At 40.2% G+C, this 15,241-nt stretch overlaps 1 protein-coding gene across 6 annotated transcripts in view; it reads left to right on the plus strand.

Moving 5' to 3' along the window:
• Window positions 1–15,241, plus strand: part of CDCA2 (cell division cycle associated 2) — a 51,964-nt gene that overhangs the window by 1,546 nt on the left and 35,177 nt on the right. For all 6 annotated transcript variants that reach the window (XM_067040183.1, XM_067040185.1, XM_067040187.1 and 3 more), the window contains exons 4-5: window positions 1,003–1,148; window positions 14,767–14,917. In XM_067040183.1, coding sequence (XP_066896284.1) covers window positions 1,003–1,148; window positions 14,767–14,917 — 297 coding nt within the window. The remainder of the gene's footprint in view (window positions 1–1,002; window positions 1,149–14,766; window positions 14,918–15,241) is intronic.

Below are 15,241 nucleotides of genomic sequence, written 5' to 3' on the forward strand. Positions count from 1 at the left end.
TAAGTCACAGCTGCACTCCAGGCCCAAACTGGAAAAGGCCATGTGTGCAAGTCGCTTTTTGACCCGACACGTGGGATACAGGAGTCTGTATGCGAAAATAGTAATACATTTTATGGTCATGTATGGTAAAAATGAGAGAAAGTTGAAGGGCAATTAAGCAAATATGACATTGAAAGACTGGGGCACATACCTCTTTCAAAATCTCAAACAGAAAATTGACTCAGGCTAATCTCCTTTATGGAGTAGAAATGAAATTCACCTGTGAAGTCTGATTTAACTGAAGAAACAAATAATGGGAATGGAATTAGGGAATAGAATTTAGAAATGGAGGGTAATGGGGGACTTAAAAGTCAGAGGGCACTAGACTAGTAGTACCTGATGGAGACAAGACCGAAGTGGATGCCAACCTGTGTTCCCTTCTCAAGAACATCATTCTTAGACCTTTAAAAAGCTGGACTGGTTGGAATTCAGGGTAGTGTGCTGAATGTAGACAGGTATCTAAGGAGAAGCAAATTATTTTGAACAATTGAGGACATGAGAGTGTGTGCCTGGGGGGAGATCATCCTTGGGGATCAGAAAAAGAGAAATTTTTAGTCCAAAGCAATCCATTACCAACTCTGTGCAGGAAATAAGAAACAAAAATGAGACCTGTTAATTCAAATGTATTCATGCATTTGTTCCACAACTTTTTGATAAACGCCTGCTGTGTGCCAAGCACTGCTCCAGGGGCATGGAATAAATCAATAGACAAAACAATCTATAAATAAATAAATAAATATTTATATTTATAAATCAATAAATATTGATTTATAAATAAATCAATAGACAAAACAACAATAGACATCTGATGACGTGTGCACAATTTTGCCTGTACTTTTCCACTTAGATCCCTGTACGCTGCGTTCATCATATTCTCTCTCAGGCTGGTGGATCATGGGTGTTCAGGGCATGATTACTGATTGCCTTGTTTTATTCCAACTTACAAGAGAGTTTTCATTATAGGAAAGTCATCATCCTACCTTAAAAAATCCAGAAGACGCTCTACAGTTGGTGTTCGGGGCTCTCCTGAAACAAACCATCTAATTCGTTTCATTGCTCAGCAGCGGAATTTAAAGAATGCTTCTTTGACCAAGAATTCCCCTCGTCAGGTATGGTTTTCTTTTTTAAGTTCCGTCATGAATTCTTCTAGGAGTGTGTTTGCTCTGTTAGAAAGCTTTTGTACAGTGTTGGTACTCTCCAGTGCACCTCATCTGTTTTGGATCTGGGGAGAGAATATTTTCTCTGTGTCTTACAGAGATTGTGCACTTAGTGTAAATGTTGATGTTGAGCATGGATCTAGTAAAGGTTATGAGATCCTGGATAGAAATGGTGTTCTGGAGGTGCTTTCTGTTTTATTTTGCACATTTTTGTCTAGTTCATGTCTGTTTTTCTCTAATGAGGTGAGGCAGTGTTTTCCGGCCTTCTTCTTTTACTGTTTTGTCTGTAAGTGTCTAATACTTTAGTGACTACTGTGTGTTGGCATGTAGGGCCAAGAGTTCCCCACACCCCCACCAAAGTGTATTTGGGGTAACCTTGTGGAAAGGAGCAAAGTGTTGACAGGGAAGTATTTAGATATTTTTGCAGATTTTTATCAGAATAATACATGCTTCTAAAAATGTCAAATAGTACAAGACTTGCTATGAAAGACAGCCCCGGGCTTGCCCTTCTTTGGCTCGTTTGGCTCTTTTGGTATGGGGCTTCCTATTTTAAAAGGTACTTTTATTGCCACTTCTTTATTTTTCATTTTAGACCCTGTGTATACATGAGGCTGTTTAGTGCAGCACAGGGCTTCTCAGGAATTATCTGCAGATTGCTGGGAATCCCTGATTCCCATCCAAGAGGTCCATGAGGTCAAACTATTTGTTGAAACAGCACTAAGGTGTTATTTGCCCTTTTTCACTGGGTTGATGTTTGCACTCATGGTGTAAGAGCAGTGTTGGTTAAAACTGATGGCATCAAGCAATCATTTTACTTCCAACCCTGTTCATCATTTACAGGAAACAATAATAAGGCCAGTTTCACTTAACATCCTTGATGAAGCAATAAAAATTATACATTTTATTAATTTTCAACCCTGGAATATTATGTGTGATGAAATGGCAAGTAGACACCAGGCATTTCCAAAGTATATACCGAAGTGTGGTGGAAGTTTCCGGAAAAGTCATGGATATGATTGTTTGAGCTGTGAGTTGAACTAGCCGCGTTTATCATGGAACATCGGGTTTATTTGAAAGAATGACTGACAGACATGGTTAGTCAGACTTGGGAATGTGGCTGGCATTTTCTCAGAAATGAACAGTGAACCTGCCACTTAAAGGAAAGCCAGATATTTTTTACCAATGAAAAAAATTCGAGTTTTTGAGAGAAAATTAGAATTTTGGAAAACTTGTATTCACCACTGTGATCTTACTTGACAGCTTCCCAATGGCTGCACTTTTCTGATGGATCAGTGGGGATATTAATGTGACATTTGGATATTGCACAGTAAAATATGTCAACATTTGAAAGATACAGATAACTGAGTGAACCAGTATTTTCTACATGACCAGTACATGCAAATTTTACCCTCAAGGTGCAGGATAGGCCCATGGATTTTAACATAACAGAATATGAAAAGTTCATTGATAAGATTTAATATTTGACATTGCAACTAACGTTTAAGAAATCTTCATTGAATTTTGTGTTGCATTAAAGGATATCCACAATTCTGGAAAAGCTGTGGAAATATTCTTGATAGATATAATGAACGTGAACTAAGAGTCTTTGGTGTGCTCTATTTTTTATGGTATAAAAACTTATTGAGAACTGTGTTAGAGTATATGGGAACATGGCCTGTGGAGTTTTATTGTTGGCATTTGATTCTAGGCTTTATTATTAGTTAATTGTGACTTTTGGCAAATTACTTGAATTTTCTGTTCCAGTTGCCTCATGTATAAAACAAGGGTGGTAATAGTAGCAAGGGTTTTATGAGGTTGAATAAATTAATAGATATGAAGTACTTACAACTGTTCCTGGAACATGGTATGTTTTATGCTATCATTGTTGTTATTTCTGTGAAAAATGAGGATTTTGCTCTCACATCTCCTAGCCATAGCTGTCCTGACACTTTCCCCTTCCTGCCTTCCTACCAGTACAACCAGTTACAATTTGTGTTTAAATAAGGGTTTAGTATGTATTATCTAACCCTATAGATATTTTTCATGAATTGCTATATGGTGTGTTAGGGCCATATTTCCTTTCTTGCATGACTTTTGTTTTTCCTGTGATTAGTAAGTACCTTTGTGGTGTTTTTTTTTTTTTTTGGTTTAGTCTTTTAATTTGTCATGATGGACTGTCTTTCACTGTGGATTGTTGAGGACATTATAGTTTTGTTGAAGCTTTCTTCCTTATTTCATGGGGTCTCATTTTGCTACCTAATTATTTTAGGTTCTGGCTCATGCTCAAATCTTTCTTCAGATGCCTAGTGATCCTTGACTCTGTTCACATTTGAAGGTGCAACACTTTAAAAACTGACTGGGAGCTAACTGTGTGTGGTCTGGCTCTGTTGGCTGGTGGATTTCCATGTAGGACAACAGGGCCACTTTTTCAGTGAAGGAACTCCCAAATATCAGAATCCTGTGGGTACTTTCTCTCTGGCAGATCTGTTTTCTTTGAGGGAATTCCTGGGGATGTAAACCTGAGCCCTAGAACCGTGGGTGGAGGGCAAATGTGGAAAGTGGCTGGAAGTCATTGAGAAGACTTGGTCAAACTGTTTTCAGTGCAGGGCCTCTTATCCTTAGCTGTTTAGATCTCATGGCGTCCTAAATCTCTGTGTTCCCTCCAAAACATAAAGGTTCTTTCCTATTTGTGGAGAGATCTGTGGGTTCAAGTGCTACTGATACAGCTTCAACATTGCCCTGGACCCTTGTTTCAGACATATTGAATATCTGATGCTTTAGATAACCTGAGCCTTTCTGGGGGTCTCTAGCAAGTCTGCTTGTTTCCTGTTATCAGACCACCCTAAGGAGCCCCTGTCAGTTTCAGCTTTCTCTGGACTAAGTCAGTTTTTGTTTGGTGACATTCCATATCTGCTGTTGATTTTTCTCTTTTTTTTTTCTTAAGGATATACATACACATATGTACATAAACACATCCCCACACATATCATATGACTGTGCTTATTGAAAGAATTGCTGGAAGATATAGTTGTAGTATCTAGCATTGAGATATTCAAGAATGAAAACAAGAGTAGTGGAGGAAAGATGAGGGATATATATTGCAAAATGATCACCACACATAGTTACAAATTCTTTTTTCCCTCTGATGAGAACTTTTAAGATCTACTCTTTTAGCAACTTTCAAATATGCAATACAATATTATTAATTATAGTCACCATGCTGTACATTATATCCATGACTTATTTATTTTATAACTGAAAGTTTATACCTCTTGATCCCCTTCACCTATTTTTTACACACTCCCAACAACCAGCCACCAATCTGTTCTCTGTATCTATGAGCTTGGTTTGCTTTTTTATTTTCTTTTGTGTGTTTGTCTTAGATTCCACAGATAAGTGAGATCATATGGTATTTGTCTTTCTCTGGTTGACTGAGCATAAGGCCCTTGAAGTCTGTATGTGTTGTTGCAAATGGCAAGGTTTCATTCTTATGGCCGAATAGTATTCCATTGTGTATATACCACAAGATCAAACCACAATTACTTTATCCATTCATTCATCAAGCGACAATTAGGTTGTTTCCATATCTTGGCTGTTGTAAATAATACTGTGTTGAACATGGGTGGTGTACATATATCTTTTTGAGTTACTGTTTTCCTTTGATTAAGTACCCAGAAGTAGAGTTTCTGGATCATATAGTACTTCTTAATTTTTTGAGGAACCTCCATACCGTTTGCCACAGTGGCTGCACCAATTTGCATTCTGACCAACAGTGTACAAGGGTTCCCTTTTCTCCACATCTTCACCAACACTTGTTATCTCTTGTGTTTTCAACAATAGCCATTCTGACAGGTATGAGGTGATACCTCATTGCGGTTTTGATTTGCATTTTCCAGATTAGTAATGCTGAGCACCTTTTCATGTACCTGTTGACCATCTGTATGTCTTTGGAAAAATGTCTATTCAGATCCTCTGCCCATTTTTTAATCAGATTGGTTTTCTGCTGTTGAGTTGAAATGAGTTCTTTTTATATTTTGGACATTAAGCCCTTATCAGGCATATGATTTGCAAATTTGCTCCTGTTTGGTAGATTGCCTTTTCATTTTGTTGATGATTCTCTGCTGTGCAGAAGCTTTTTAGTTTGATATAGTCCCACTTGTTCATTCTTGCTTTTGGTGTCAAATCCAAAAAATCATCACCAAGACTTATGTCAAGTTGCTTACCACCTGTTTTCATCTAGGAGTTTTACAGTTTCAGGTCTTTATGTTCAAATCCATTTTGTGTATGGTTGTAAGATAGTGGTCCAGTTTCATTCTTTTTTGTATCTGTTCAGTTTACCCAACACCGTTTATAGAAGAGACTGTCCTTTTCTCATTGTATAGGCATACCCCCTTTTATTGTGCTTCACTTTATTGTGCTTTGAATTTTTAAAAATAAATTTATTTATTTATTTTTGGCCGCATTGGGTCTTCGTTTCTGCGCACGGGCTTTCTCTAGTTGTGGCAGGCGGGGGCCGCTCTTTGCTGTGGTGCGTGGGCCTCTCACTGCAGCGGCCTCTCTTGTCGTGGAGCACGGTCTCTAGGCACACAGGCTTCAGTAGTTGTGGTCCGCGGGCTCTAGAACGCAGGCTCAGCAGTTGTGGCACATGGGGTTAGTTGCTGCACAGCATGTGGGATCTTCCCGGACCAGGGCTCAAACCCGTGTCCCCTGCATTGGCAGGCGGATTCTTAACCACTGCACCACCAGGGAAGACCCCCCCCCCCTTTTTTTTTTGTTAACAAATTGAAGGTTTGTGGCTACCTGCGTCAAGCAAGTCTACTGGCACCATTTTTCCAACAGTATTTGCTCACTTTGTATTTCTGTGTCACATTTTGGTAATTCTTGCAATATTTCAAACTTTTTCATTATTTTATTATTATTATATTATATCATATCATTACTATTAGGGTGATCAGTGATATTTGATATTACTATTGTAATTATTTTAGGGCACCACAAACTGCACCCATATATGATGGCGAGCTTAATCGATAAATGCTCTGTGTGTGTGTGTGTGTGTGTGTGTTCAAACTGCTCCACCAACCTGCCGTTCCCCTATCTCTCTCTCTTTCTCTTCTTAGGCCTTCCTATTCCCTGAGAATAACACTATTGAAATTAGGCTTCTAACTGTTCAAATGAAAGGAAGAGTTGCACATCTCTCACTTTAAATCAAAAGCAAGAAATTATTTAGCTTAGTGGGGAAGGCATGTCAGAAGCTGAGATAGGCTGAAATCTAGGCCTCTTGGCCAAACAGTTAGCCAGGTTGTGAATGCAAAGGAAAAGCTCTCGAATGAAATTAAAAGTTCTATGCTAGTGAACACATGAATGATGAGAGAGCAAAACGGTCTTATTGCAGATATGGAGAAAGTTTCAGTGGTCTGGATAGAAGATCAAACCAGCCACAGCGTTCACTGAAGCCACGGCCTAATCAAGAGTATGGTATATGCCCAGTAGTGGGATTGCTGGGTCGTATGGTAGTTCTATTTACTTTTTTAAGGAACCTCCATACTGTTCTCCATGGTGGCTGTATCAATTTACATTCCCACCAGCAGTGCAGGAGGGTTCCCTTTTCTCCACACCCTCTCCAGCATTTCTTGTTTCTAGATTTTTTGATGATGGCCATTCTGATATACCCTGAGAGAACCATAATTCAAAAAGAGTCATGGGGCTTCCCTGGTGGCGCAGTGGTTGAGAATCCGCCTGCCGATGCAGGGGACACGGGTTCGTGCCCCAGTCTGGGAAGATCCTACGTGCCGCAGAGCGGCTGGGCCCGTGAGCCATGGCCGCTGGGCCTGCGCGTCCGGAGCCTGCGCTCCGCAATGGGAGAGGCCACAACAGTGAGAGGCCCACATACTGCAAAAAAAAAAAAAAAGAGTCATGTACCAAAATGTTCATTGCAGCTCTATTTACAATAGCCAGGACATGGAAGCAACCTAAGTGTCCATCAACAGATGAATGGATAAAGAAGATGTGGCACATATATACAATGGAATATTACTCAGCCATAAAAAGAAACAAAATTGAGTTATTTGTAGTGAGGTGGATGGACCTGGAGTCTGTCATACAGAGTGAAGTAAGTCAGAAGGAGAAAAACAAATACTGTATGCTAACACATATATATGGAATCTAAGAAAAAAAAAGGTCATGAAGAGCCTAGGGGAAAGACGGGAATAAAGACACAGACCTACTAGAGCATGGACTTGAGGATGTGGGGAGGGGAAGGGTAAGCTGTGACGAAGTGAGAGAGTGGCATGGACATAAATACACTGCCAAACGTAGGGTGGATAGCTAGTGGGAAGCAGCCACATGGCACAGGGAGATCAGCTCGGTGGTTTGTGACCACCTAAAGGGGTGGGATAGGGAGGGTGGTAGGGAGGGAGATGCAAGAGGGAAGAGATATGGGAACATATGTATATGTATAACTGATTCACTTTGCTGTAAAGCAGAAACTAACACACCATTGTAAAGCAATTATACTCCAATAAAGATGTTAAAAAAAAAAAAGAGTATGGCCCTAATTCTCTTCAGTTCTGTGAAACCTGAGAGAGATGAGGAAGCTGCAGAAGTTTGAAGCTAGCAGAGGTTGGCTCATGAGGTTTGAGGAAAGAAGCCGTCTCCATAACATAAAAGCAAGGTGAAGCAGCAAGTTATCCAGGAGATAGATCTAGCTAAGATAATTAATGAAAGTGGCTACACTAAACAACAGATTTTCAATATAGATGAAACAACTTTACATTGGAAGAAGATGCCATCTAGGGCTTCCATAACTAAAGAGTAGAAGTCAATGCCTGGCTTCAAAGTTTCAAGGACGGCTGACTCTCTTGTGAAGGGCTAATGCTGCTGGTGACTTGAAGTTGAATTCAAAGTTTATGTACCATTCTGAAAATCCTAGGGTCCTTAAGAGTTGTGCTAAATCTATTCTGCCTATGCTCTAAAAATGGAACAACAAAGCCTGGATGATAGCATATCTGATTACAGTATGGTTTACTGAATATTTTAAGCCCTCTGTTGAGACCTACTGCTCAGTAAAAAGATTCCTTTCAAAATATTACTGCTCATTGACAGTGCACTTGGTCACCCAAGATCTTTGATGGAGATGTACAGTGTGATTCACGTTGTTTTCATGCGTGCTAACACAACATCTGTTCTGCAGCCCATGGATCAAGGAATAATTTTGATTTTCAAGTCTTATTGTTTAAGAGACACGCTTTGTAAGCCTATAGCTGCCATATATGGTGGTTCCTCTGGATCTGGGCAGAGTAACTTGAAAACATTGTGGAAAGTATTCATCGTTCTCGATGCCATTAAGGACATTCATGATTCATGGAAAGGGATCAGAGATCAAAATATCAACATTAATAAGAGTTTGGAAGAAGTTGTTTCCAACCCTCATGGATGACTTTGTGGGGCCCAAGGCTTTGAGGGGTTCAAGAAAGTAACTGCAGGTGTGGTAGAAATAGAGAATTAGAAGTGGAGCCTGAAGATGTGACTGAAATGCTGCCATCTTATGATAAAACTTTAATGGATGAGGAGTTGCTTCTTATGGATGAGCAAAGAAAGTGGTTTCTTGAGATGAAATCTATTCCTGGTAAAGATGCTTTGAAGACTGTTGAAATGACGACAAAAGATTTAGAATATTACATAAACATAGTTGATAAATCAGCTGCAGGGTTTGAGAGGATTGGCTCTAATTCTGAAAGAAGTTCTCCTGTGGGTAAAATGGTGTCAAACAGCATTGCATGCTACAGAGAAATCATTTGTGAAAGAAAGTCAATCTGTGTGGCAAACTTCATTGTTGTCTTATTTTAGGAAATTGCCACAGACACCCTAACTTTGAGCAGCCACCACCCTGATCAGTCTTTGAGGCAAGACCCTCCACCAGCAAAAAGATTGCTGCTCCCTGAAGGCTCAGATGATGGTTAGCATTTTTTTAGCAATAAGGTTTTTAAGTTAAGGTATGTATGCTGTTAGACATAATGCTGTTGTGCACTTAATAGAATACAGTATGGTGTGAACATAACTTGTATATGCACTGGGAAACCGAAACATTTGTGACTTGCTTTACTGCAATATTCACTTTATTGTGGTGACCTGGAACCTAACCCACAGTATCTCCAAGTTGTGCCTGTAGATTCTTGGTTCCTTTGTAGTAAATTAATTGACCATATATGGGTTGGCTTATTTCTGGACTCCCTATTCTGTTCCATTGATCTATGCATCTTTTTCTGTTTTGATTACTATAGTTTTATAGTTTGAAATCAGGGTGCGTGGTGCCTCCGGCTCTGTTGTTCTTTTTCAAAATTGCTTTGGCTGTCCAGGGCCTTTGGTGGTTCCATACAAGCTTTAGGATTGTTTGTTCCATTTCTGTGATAAATACTGTTGGAATTTAGACAAGGATTGCAGTGAATCTGTAGATTGCTTTGGGTAGTATGGACGTTTTAACAATATTATTTCCTCCAGTCCATGAGCACAAAATATCTCTGCATTTATTTGTGTCTTTTTCAGTTCCTTTCATCAGTGTCTTACAGTTTTCAGGATGCACGTCTTTCGGTTCCTTGGTTAAATTTATTCCTCAGTGTTTTATTCTTTTTGATGAACTTGTAAATGGTATTCTCTTAATTTCTCTTTCTGATAATTCTTTATTTGGGTGTAGAAACAACATTTTTGTATGCTTATTTTGTATTCTGCAATTTTACTGTATTTGTTTATTCTAGCAGTTTTTTGGTGTAGTCATTTTCTGTATATGATATGTATCTGCAAATAGTGACAATTTTACTTTTCCCTTTCCAGTTTGCATGCCTCTTCTTTTCTTTTTTTTGCCTAATTGCTACTTCTTGATCTTTAAGTGTTATGGCATTAGTTATTCACTTCCCATTGTGCTCAGTGGAAAGTTAGCCCTCTTTCTTCCTCATACCTTTTATCGTAAATGTATGTATGCACTTCCCATCCTCTATAACTTCCCAATAGATTGGTTACATCAATATTCAAATGTTTACATTATTATGACCATGTATGTTATTCTGACCTGTTTTTCCTTATGCCTTTGTCCTACTCTGTCCCTTTAGCTCTTCCTAGACCCCCATGGCATCCCATTCCTGTGCCTGTCCATCACAGCAAAGCTCCTTGAACAGCCATCTGTCCTGTCTTGCTCCACTTCCTTCCCTCCCATTCTCTCTGCTGTAGCCACTCCAATCAGACTTCTGTTTCTACCACTCCATTGAGAAGACTCTTTGTCACCATTGATCACAAATGGCCCGCATCTTGGCCAAGACAAAGATTAAGTCAAAGTTTGCATCCTACGCAGCCTTGCCTCAGCTTTTGACTGAGTTTAGCTACTTCCTCCTTGAAGTGCTTTCTTTGCTTTGTTTCTGGGATGCCACACTGACCTGATTTTCTTCCTGTGTCACTGTTATCCGTTCCTGTGTTTCATTTGCTTATTCCACCCCTTCCGGTTATCCCCTCACAAATGCTTGAGCTCCCCAGGGCTCTCCTCTGCCCCCTTTTCTTTGCTTTCCTTAGGTAAACGAATCCTTTCCCATGGCTTTGAACATCACCTGTAGGCTGACGACTCAAACGTCTAACATTGGCCCAGAGTTCTGTAGAGCTCCAGTCTTAGATACCCAGTTGCCTGTTCAACATCTCCCTTTGGGTGTTCCAGTAAGCATTTCGAGTGTTACGTGGCCACAGCCAAACTCCAGGTTTCCATTCCCCACGAGATCCTCCGGTGCACTTCCTCATCTCAGTACACGGTATCATCCAGTCGCTCAGGCCAACGACCTACCAATCTTCCTCAGTTCCTTCCTTTTTTTTTCCTTTTCATCTCCCACGTCCAACCCATTATTACCTTTCGGCTTCATTTCAAAAACCTATCTGTAATTCCTCATGTCCCCCAGCTCCACTGCTACAACCCTAATGTGATTTCTACCTGAATCACCAGCTGCTGCTTCATAACTGGTCTTATTTCCCTCCTTCCCTGGTCTGTCCACCATCCCACAGAGCAGTCAAAGAGATACTTATGAAGAATGAATCAGATCATTCACTCTGCCTCTTAAAACCTTCCCGTGGCTTCCTGTTATGCCTTGAATTAAACTCAAACCCCATCTTGAAGCCTTGAGTGCCCTCCCTGATCTGAGCCCTGCCTAGCCCTGTTCTCAGCTCCCCGTCTCCTGCCATTTTCTGGCACGCTGGCCTTCTTTCTGCTGCATCCTCTTTCCATCTCAGGACCATTGCTCTTGTTCTGCCTTGTTTTTGCACAATGCCTCCCTCCCCCAGTATCTTCCCTTAACTACCACTTTCTGTTTCAGTTCCAACTCAGATGTTACTCCTGACAGAGCGCTGTCCTGACTCAAGTAAAGCAGCACTGTTATTACTGAATCACACTCCTTTTTTTACCTTCTCAATGGCACCTCTTGTATCTGAAACTATATTAATATGTTTTCAGAGTTTCACTCTAGAATGTAATTTCCCCCCGTATCCTGAGCCCCTTGATTAGTTTCTGGTACATGGAAAGAAAGTTGACTGACGGATATAATTCCTAAGACAAAAGCATCAAAAAAGCAGTACGTTTTTGAATGCTTCCTTTATTTTTTGTATATGAACATTGTTCTCTCTCTCCGTCAGGAAACAGAGAAACAACAATTTTGACTGGGGAACCTTTACTTTGTTAAAGCAGTATTTCAAAATGCTCCAAACTCCTAGCACATTTAACCTAACCCTCCCATGTTCAAATATAAGTACAAAAAATGTACATTCAGCGTAAATTGTATGACTTTGGGATAAACCCTTTCTTTCTCTATGTCAGTTAGCTACGAGTTGACCACCAGCTTTTTATAAATGTTATGTGCTGTTTATGTCATAAGGTTTACATCATCAGCCATATTTGAATTTTAGATGTTGTGTTATTATGCAACAGTTTGCTTTATGAAGGTATTTAACTGGGAATATAATCCAGTGTGTGAGCAGATTCACCATGAAACACGGCTTCAAGATTTTAACTGATTTTTCTCCATATGATCTCTTAAAGGGAGGTAATTTTTTGACTTTACTTTTAAAGCCTGTTAGCATAATTTTTTAAATTGGTATAAGCTCCAAATCAGTGGAAGTACGTTAGTCTAAATAATAAAGGGGGGAAGAAAACCTAGAGAACCTAACCAGTAATTTATTTTATAGGTAACAGAACTATTAAATTGTATATTGCGTACACTTACCTGGCACTTCTATCCCTGCTAATACCAATTTAATTTGACGACTCTTTGGTTGAAATCCTGTTAGCAGAGTTTCCAGAGAGCTCCTGTGCTTAGACCATTTTTAACTATTTGGCTTTGTAGTTTCAGTGAATGGCTAGCTTTTAGCTCTAAGCAAGTAAGCTCCCTTGACATCAGGAAGATTTAGCTGGGGGGGTGCCAGAGGGGAGAGAGGGTATATGTGGGTGGGTGTCTAAGCTACTTCAGAACATCTGTATATTGTTCTGGACCCTGGGGAGAGGGTGTGGCTGGATGGAAATGAGTAGAGACTAGGTTGGATGGGACTAGTTATCCTGAGACCTACATGTGATAAAGATGCCATGCAGATCATTTTCTGAGGATATTTTTGGAAAACTTTGGTAAAATTTCCAAATAGACAAGTTCTTCCTATCCCTTCTTCCTTAGCCCTATCTCCAGGATTTGATGCTTTCTTGTGATTTCCATATAGTCTGTCTCTCTCTCTCTCTCTCTTTTTTTGTTGTTATTCTTATTGGGTAAGCTCTTTGCTAACTGTACTGATTTTAATTTTAATTTTATAATCAATTTTTAAAGGTTATACTCCATTTAGTTATTACAAAATATTGGCTGTATTTCCCGTTTTGTACAATACATCCTCGTAACTTGTCTTACATCCAATAGTTTGTACCTCCCATTCCCCCACCCCTATATTGCCCCCCCCAGCCCTGTAACAGCTAGTTTGTTCTCTATATCTGTGAGTCTGTTTCTTTTGTGTTATATTTACTAGTTTATTATGTTTTTTAGATATATATTATGTTTTTTAGACAGTATTTGTCTTTTTCTGTCTGACTTATTTCACTTAGCATAATGCCCTCCAAGGCCATCTGTGTTGCTGCAAATGGCAAAATGTCATTCTGTTTTGTGGCTGAGTAGTATTTGATTGTATACATATACCACATCTTCTTTATCTGTTGATGGGCACTTAGGTTGCTTCCATATCTTGGCAATTATAAATAGTGCTGGTATGAACATTGGGGGTGCATGTATCTTTTCGAATTAGTGATTTTGTTTTCTTCAGGTGTATATCCAGGAGTGGAATTACTGGGTTATATGGTACTTCTATTTTTAGTTTTTTGAGAAACCTCCATACTGTTTTCCACAGTGGCTGCACCAATTTACATTCCCATCAACAGTATACTAGGGTTCCCTTTTCTCCACATCCTCGCCAGTGTTTGTTATTTGTGGTCTTTTCTTTTGTTTTTTTGGCCACGCCACAGGGCATGCAGGATCTTAGCTCCCAGATCAGGGATTGAACCCACACCACACCCGCTGTGTTGGAAGTCCAGGGTCTTAACCACTGGAACCCCAGGGAAGTCCCTATTTGTGGTCTTTTTGGTGATAGCATTCTGACAGTTGTGAGGTGATATCTCATTGTGGTTTTGATTTGCATTTCCCTGATGATTAGTGACGTTGAGCATCTTTTCATGTGCCTACTGGCCATCTGCATTTCTTCTTTGGAAAAATGTCTGTTCAGTTCTTCTGCCTTTTATTTATTTTTTATTTTTATTTTTTTTGCGGTACGCGGGCCTCTCACTGTTGTGGCCTCTCCCGTTGCGGAGCACAGGCTCCGGATGTGCAGGCTCAGCGGCCATGGCTCACGGGCCCAGCCGCTCCGCGGCACGTGGGATCTTCCCGGACCGGGGCACGAACCCGTGTCCCCTGCATCGGCAGGCGGACTCAACCACTGCGCCACCAGGGAAGCCCCTTCTGCCCATTTTTTAAGGGATTAATATCCAACATATATAAACAACTCGTACAGCTCAACATCCATATAATCTCTTAAACTGGCCTCTCAAACATTTTGTGCGGAACCTCTTTCCCTTTCACATTTGATTCGCCGAGGCTATCTCAGGTTATGGGATCTCAGTTATAAAAGAGCATCCTTAACCACCCCTCCCCCTGCCCCCAGAAAGAAGCCTTTTAAAGATTGTCAAGCCCTCAAATAATTGGGATGTGTTTTGTCTGGGTGCCTTTTTAAAGTGCTTTCCATCTCCTCCAGATTTCTCCTTTCTGGTCCATGGGCCTGTCAGTATCAGTACTGGCCAGCCTATAGCTCCACATTTATACTTCCCATGTAGCTATTGCTCTTTGCTCAGATTAAGGAGGAGAGAGGAGAAACGAAGATGATGGCCGTACACCAAATAGTCAGACTAAGAGTGTGTGATTCACGGGAGGAGAGACTCTGCTCTATTAACTTATTACCTCTGCTCTTCGAAAAGCCTATCTTTGGTTTGATTTATAATGTCCTCTGTGCGTCTGTATTTTAACAGGGCAGCCCTGTTTTGTATCGAAATGTCCATTCTTTAAGAGAGCAAATATCTGCCTTCCAGTCAGCTTTTCACTCCATAAAGGAAAACGAGAAAATGACTGACTGCCCTGAACTCTCAGAGACGGAAGGAGAGTTCAAGACCACAGGCTCGGGTGCGTAGAAAGAAGGGCTTTAGTATTTATTCACACCATCCTCAGTATAAAGATTTAGTTCTACAGTGTGAAAGCAGTCTTTTCTGAGTAGAGCTGTAGTTTTCAATAGGGCCTACCATTTAAAATTTGGGACATTTCACACAAAAATTTGGATTTCTGGTTTCTCTTGAAAAAACATGATATCAAGCATTCCTGAGCCTACGTCTTACATATCCACGTGGCCACAATTAAGTGCTAAGTGTTATAATGTCGAAGCCAATGGGCTCATTTCATCTTTAGAATAGGGCATGTGGTAGATTGAATGTACAAACCTTGATTTTTTAG

This window comes from Kogia breviceps, chromosome 8 (genome assembly GCF_026419965.1).
Source record: "Kogia breviceps isolate mKogBre1 chromosome 8, mKogBre1 haplotype 1, whole genome shotgun sequence".
Lineage (NCBI taxonomy): Eukaryota > Metazoa > Chordata > Mammalia > Artiodactyla > Physeteridae > Kogia > Kogia breviceps.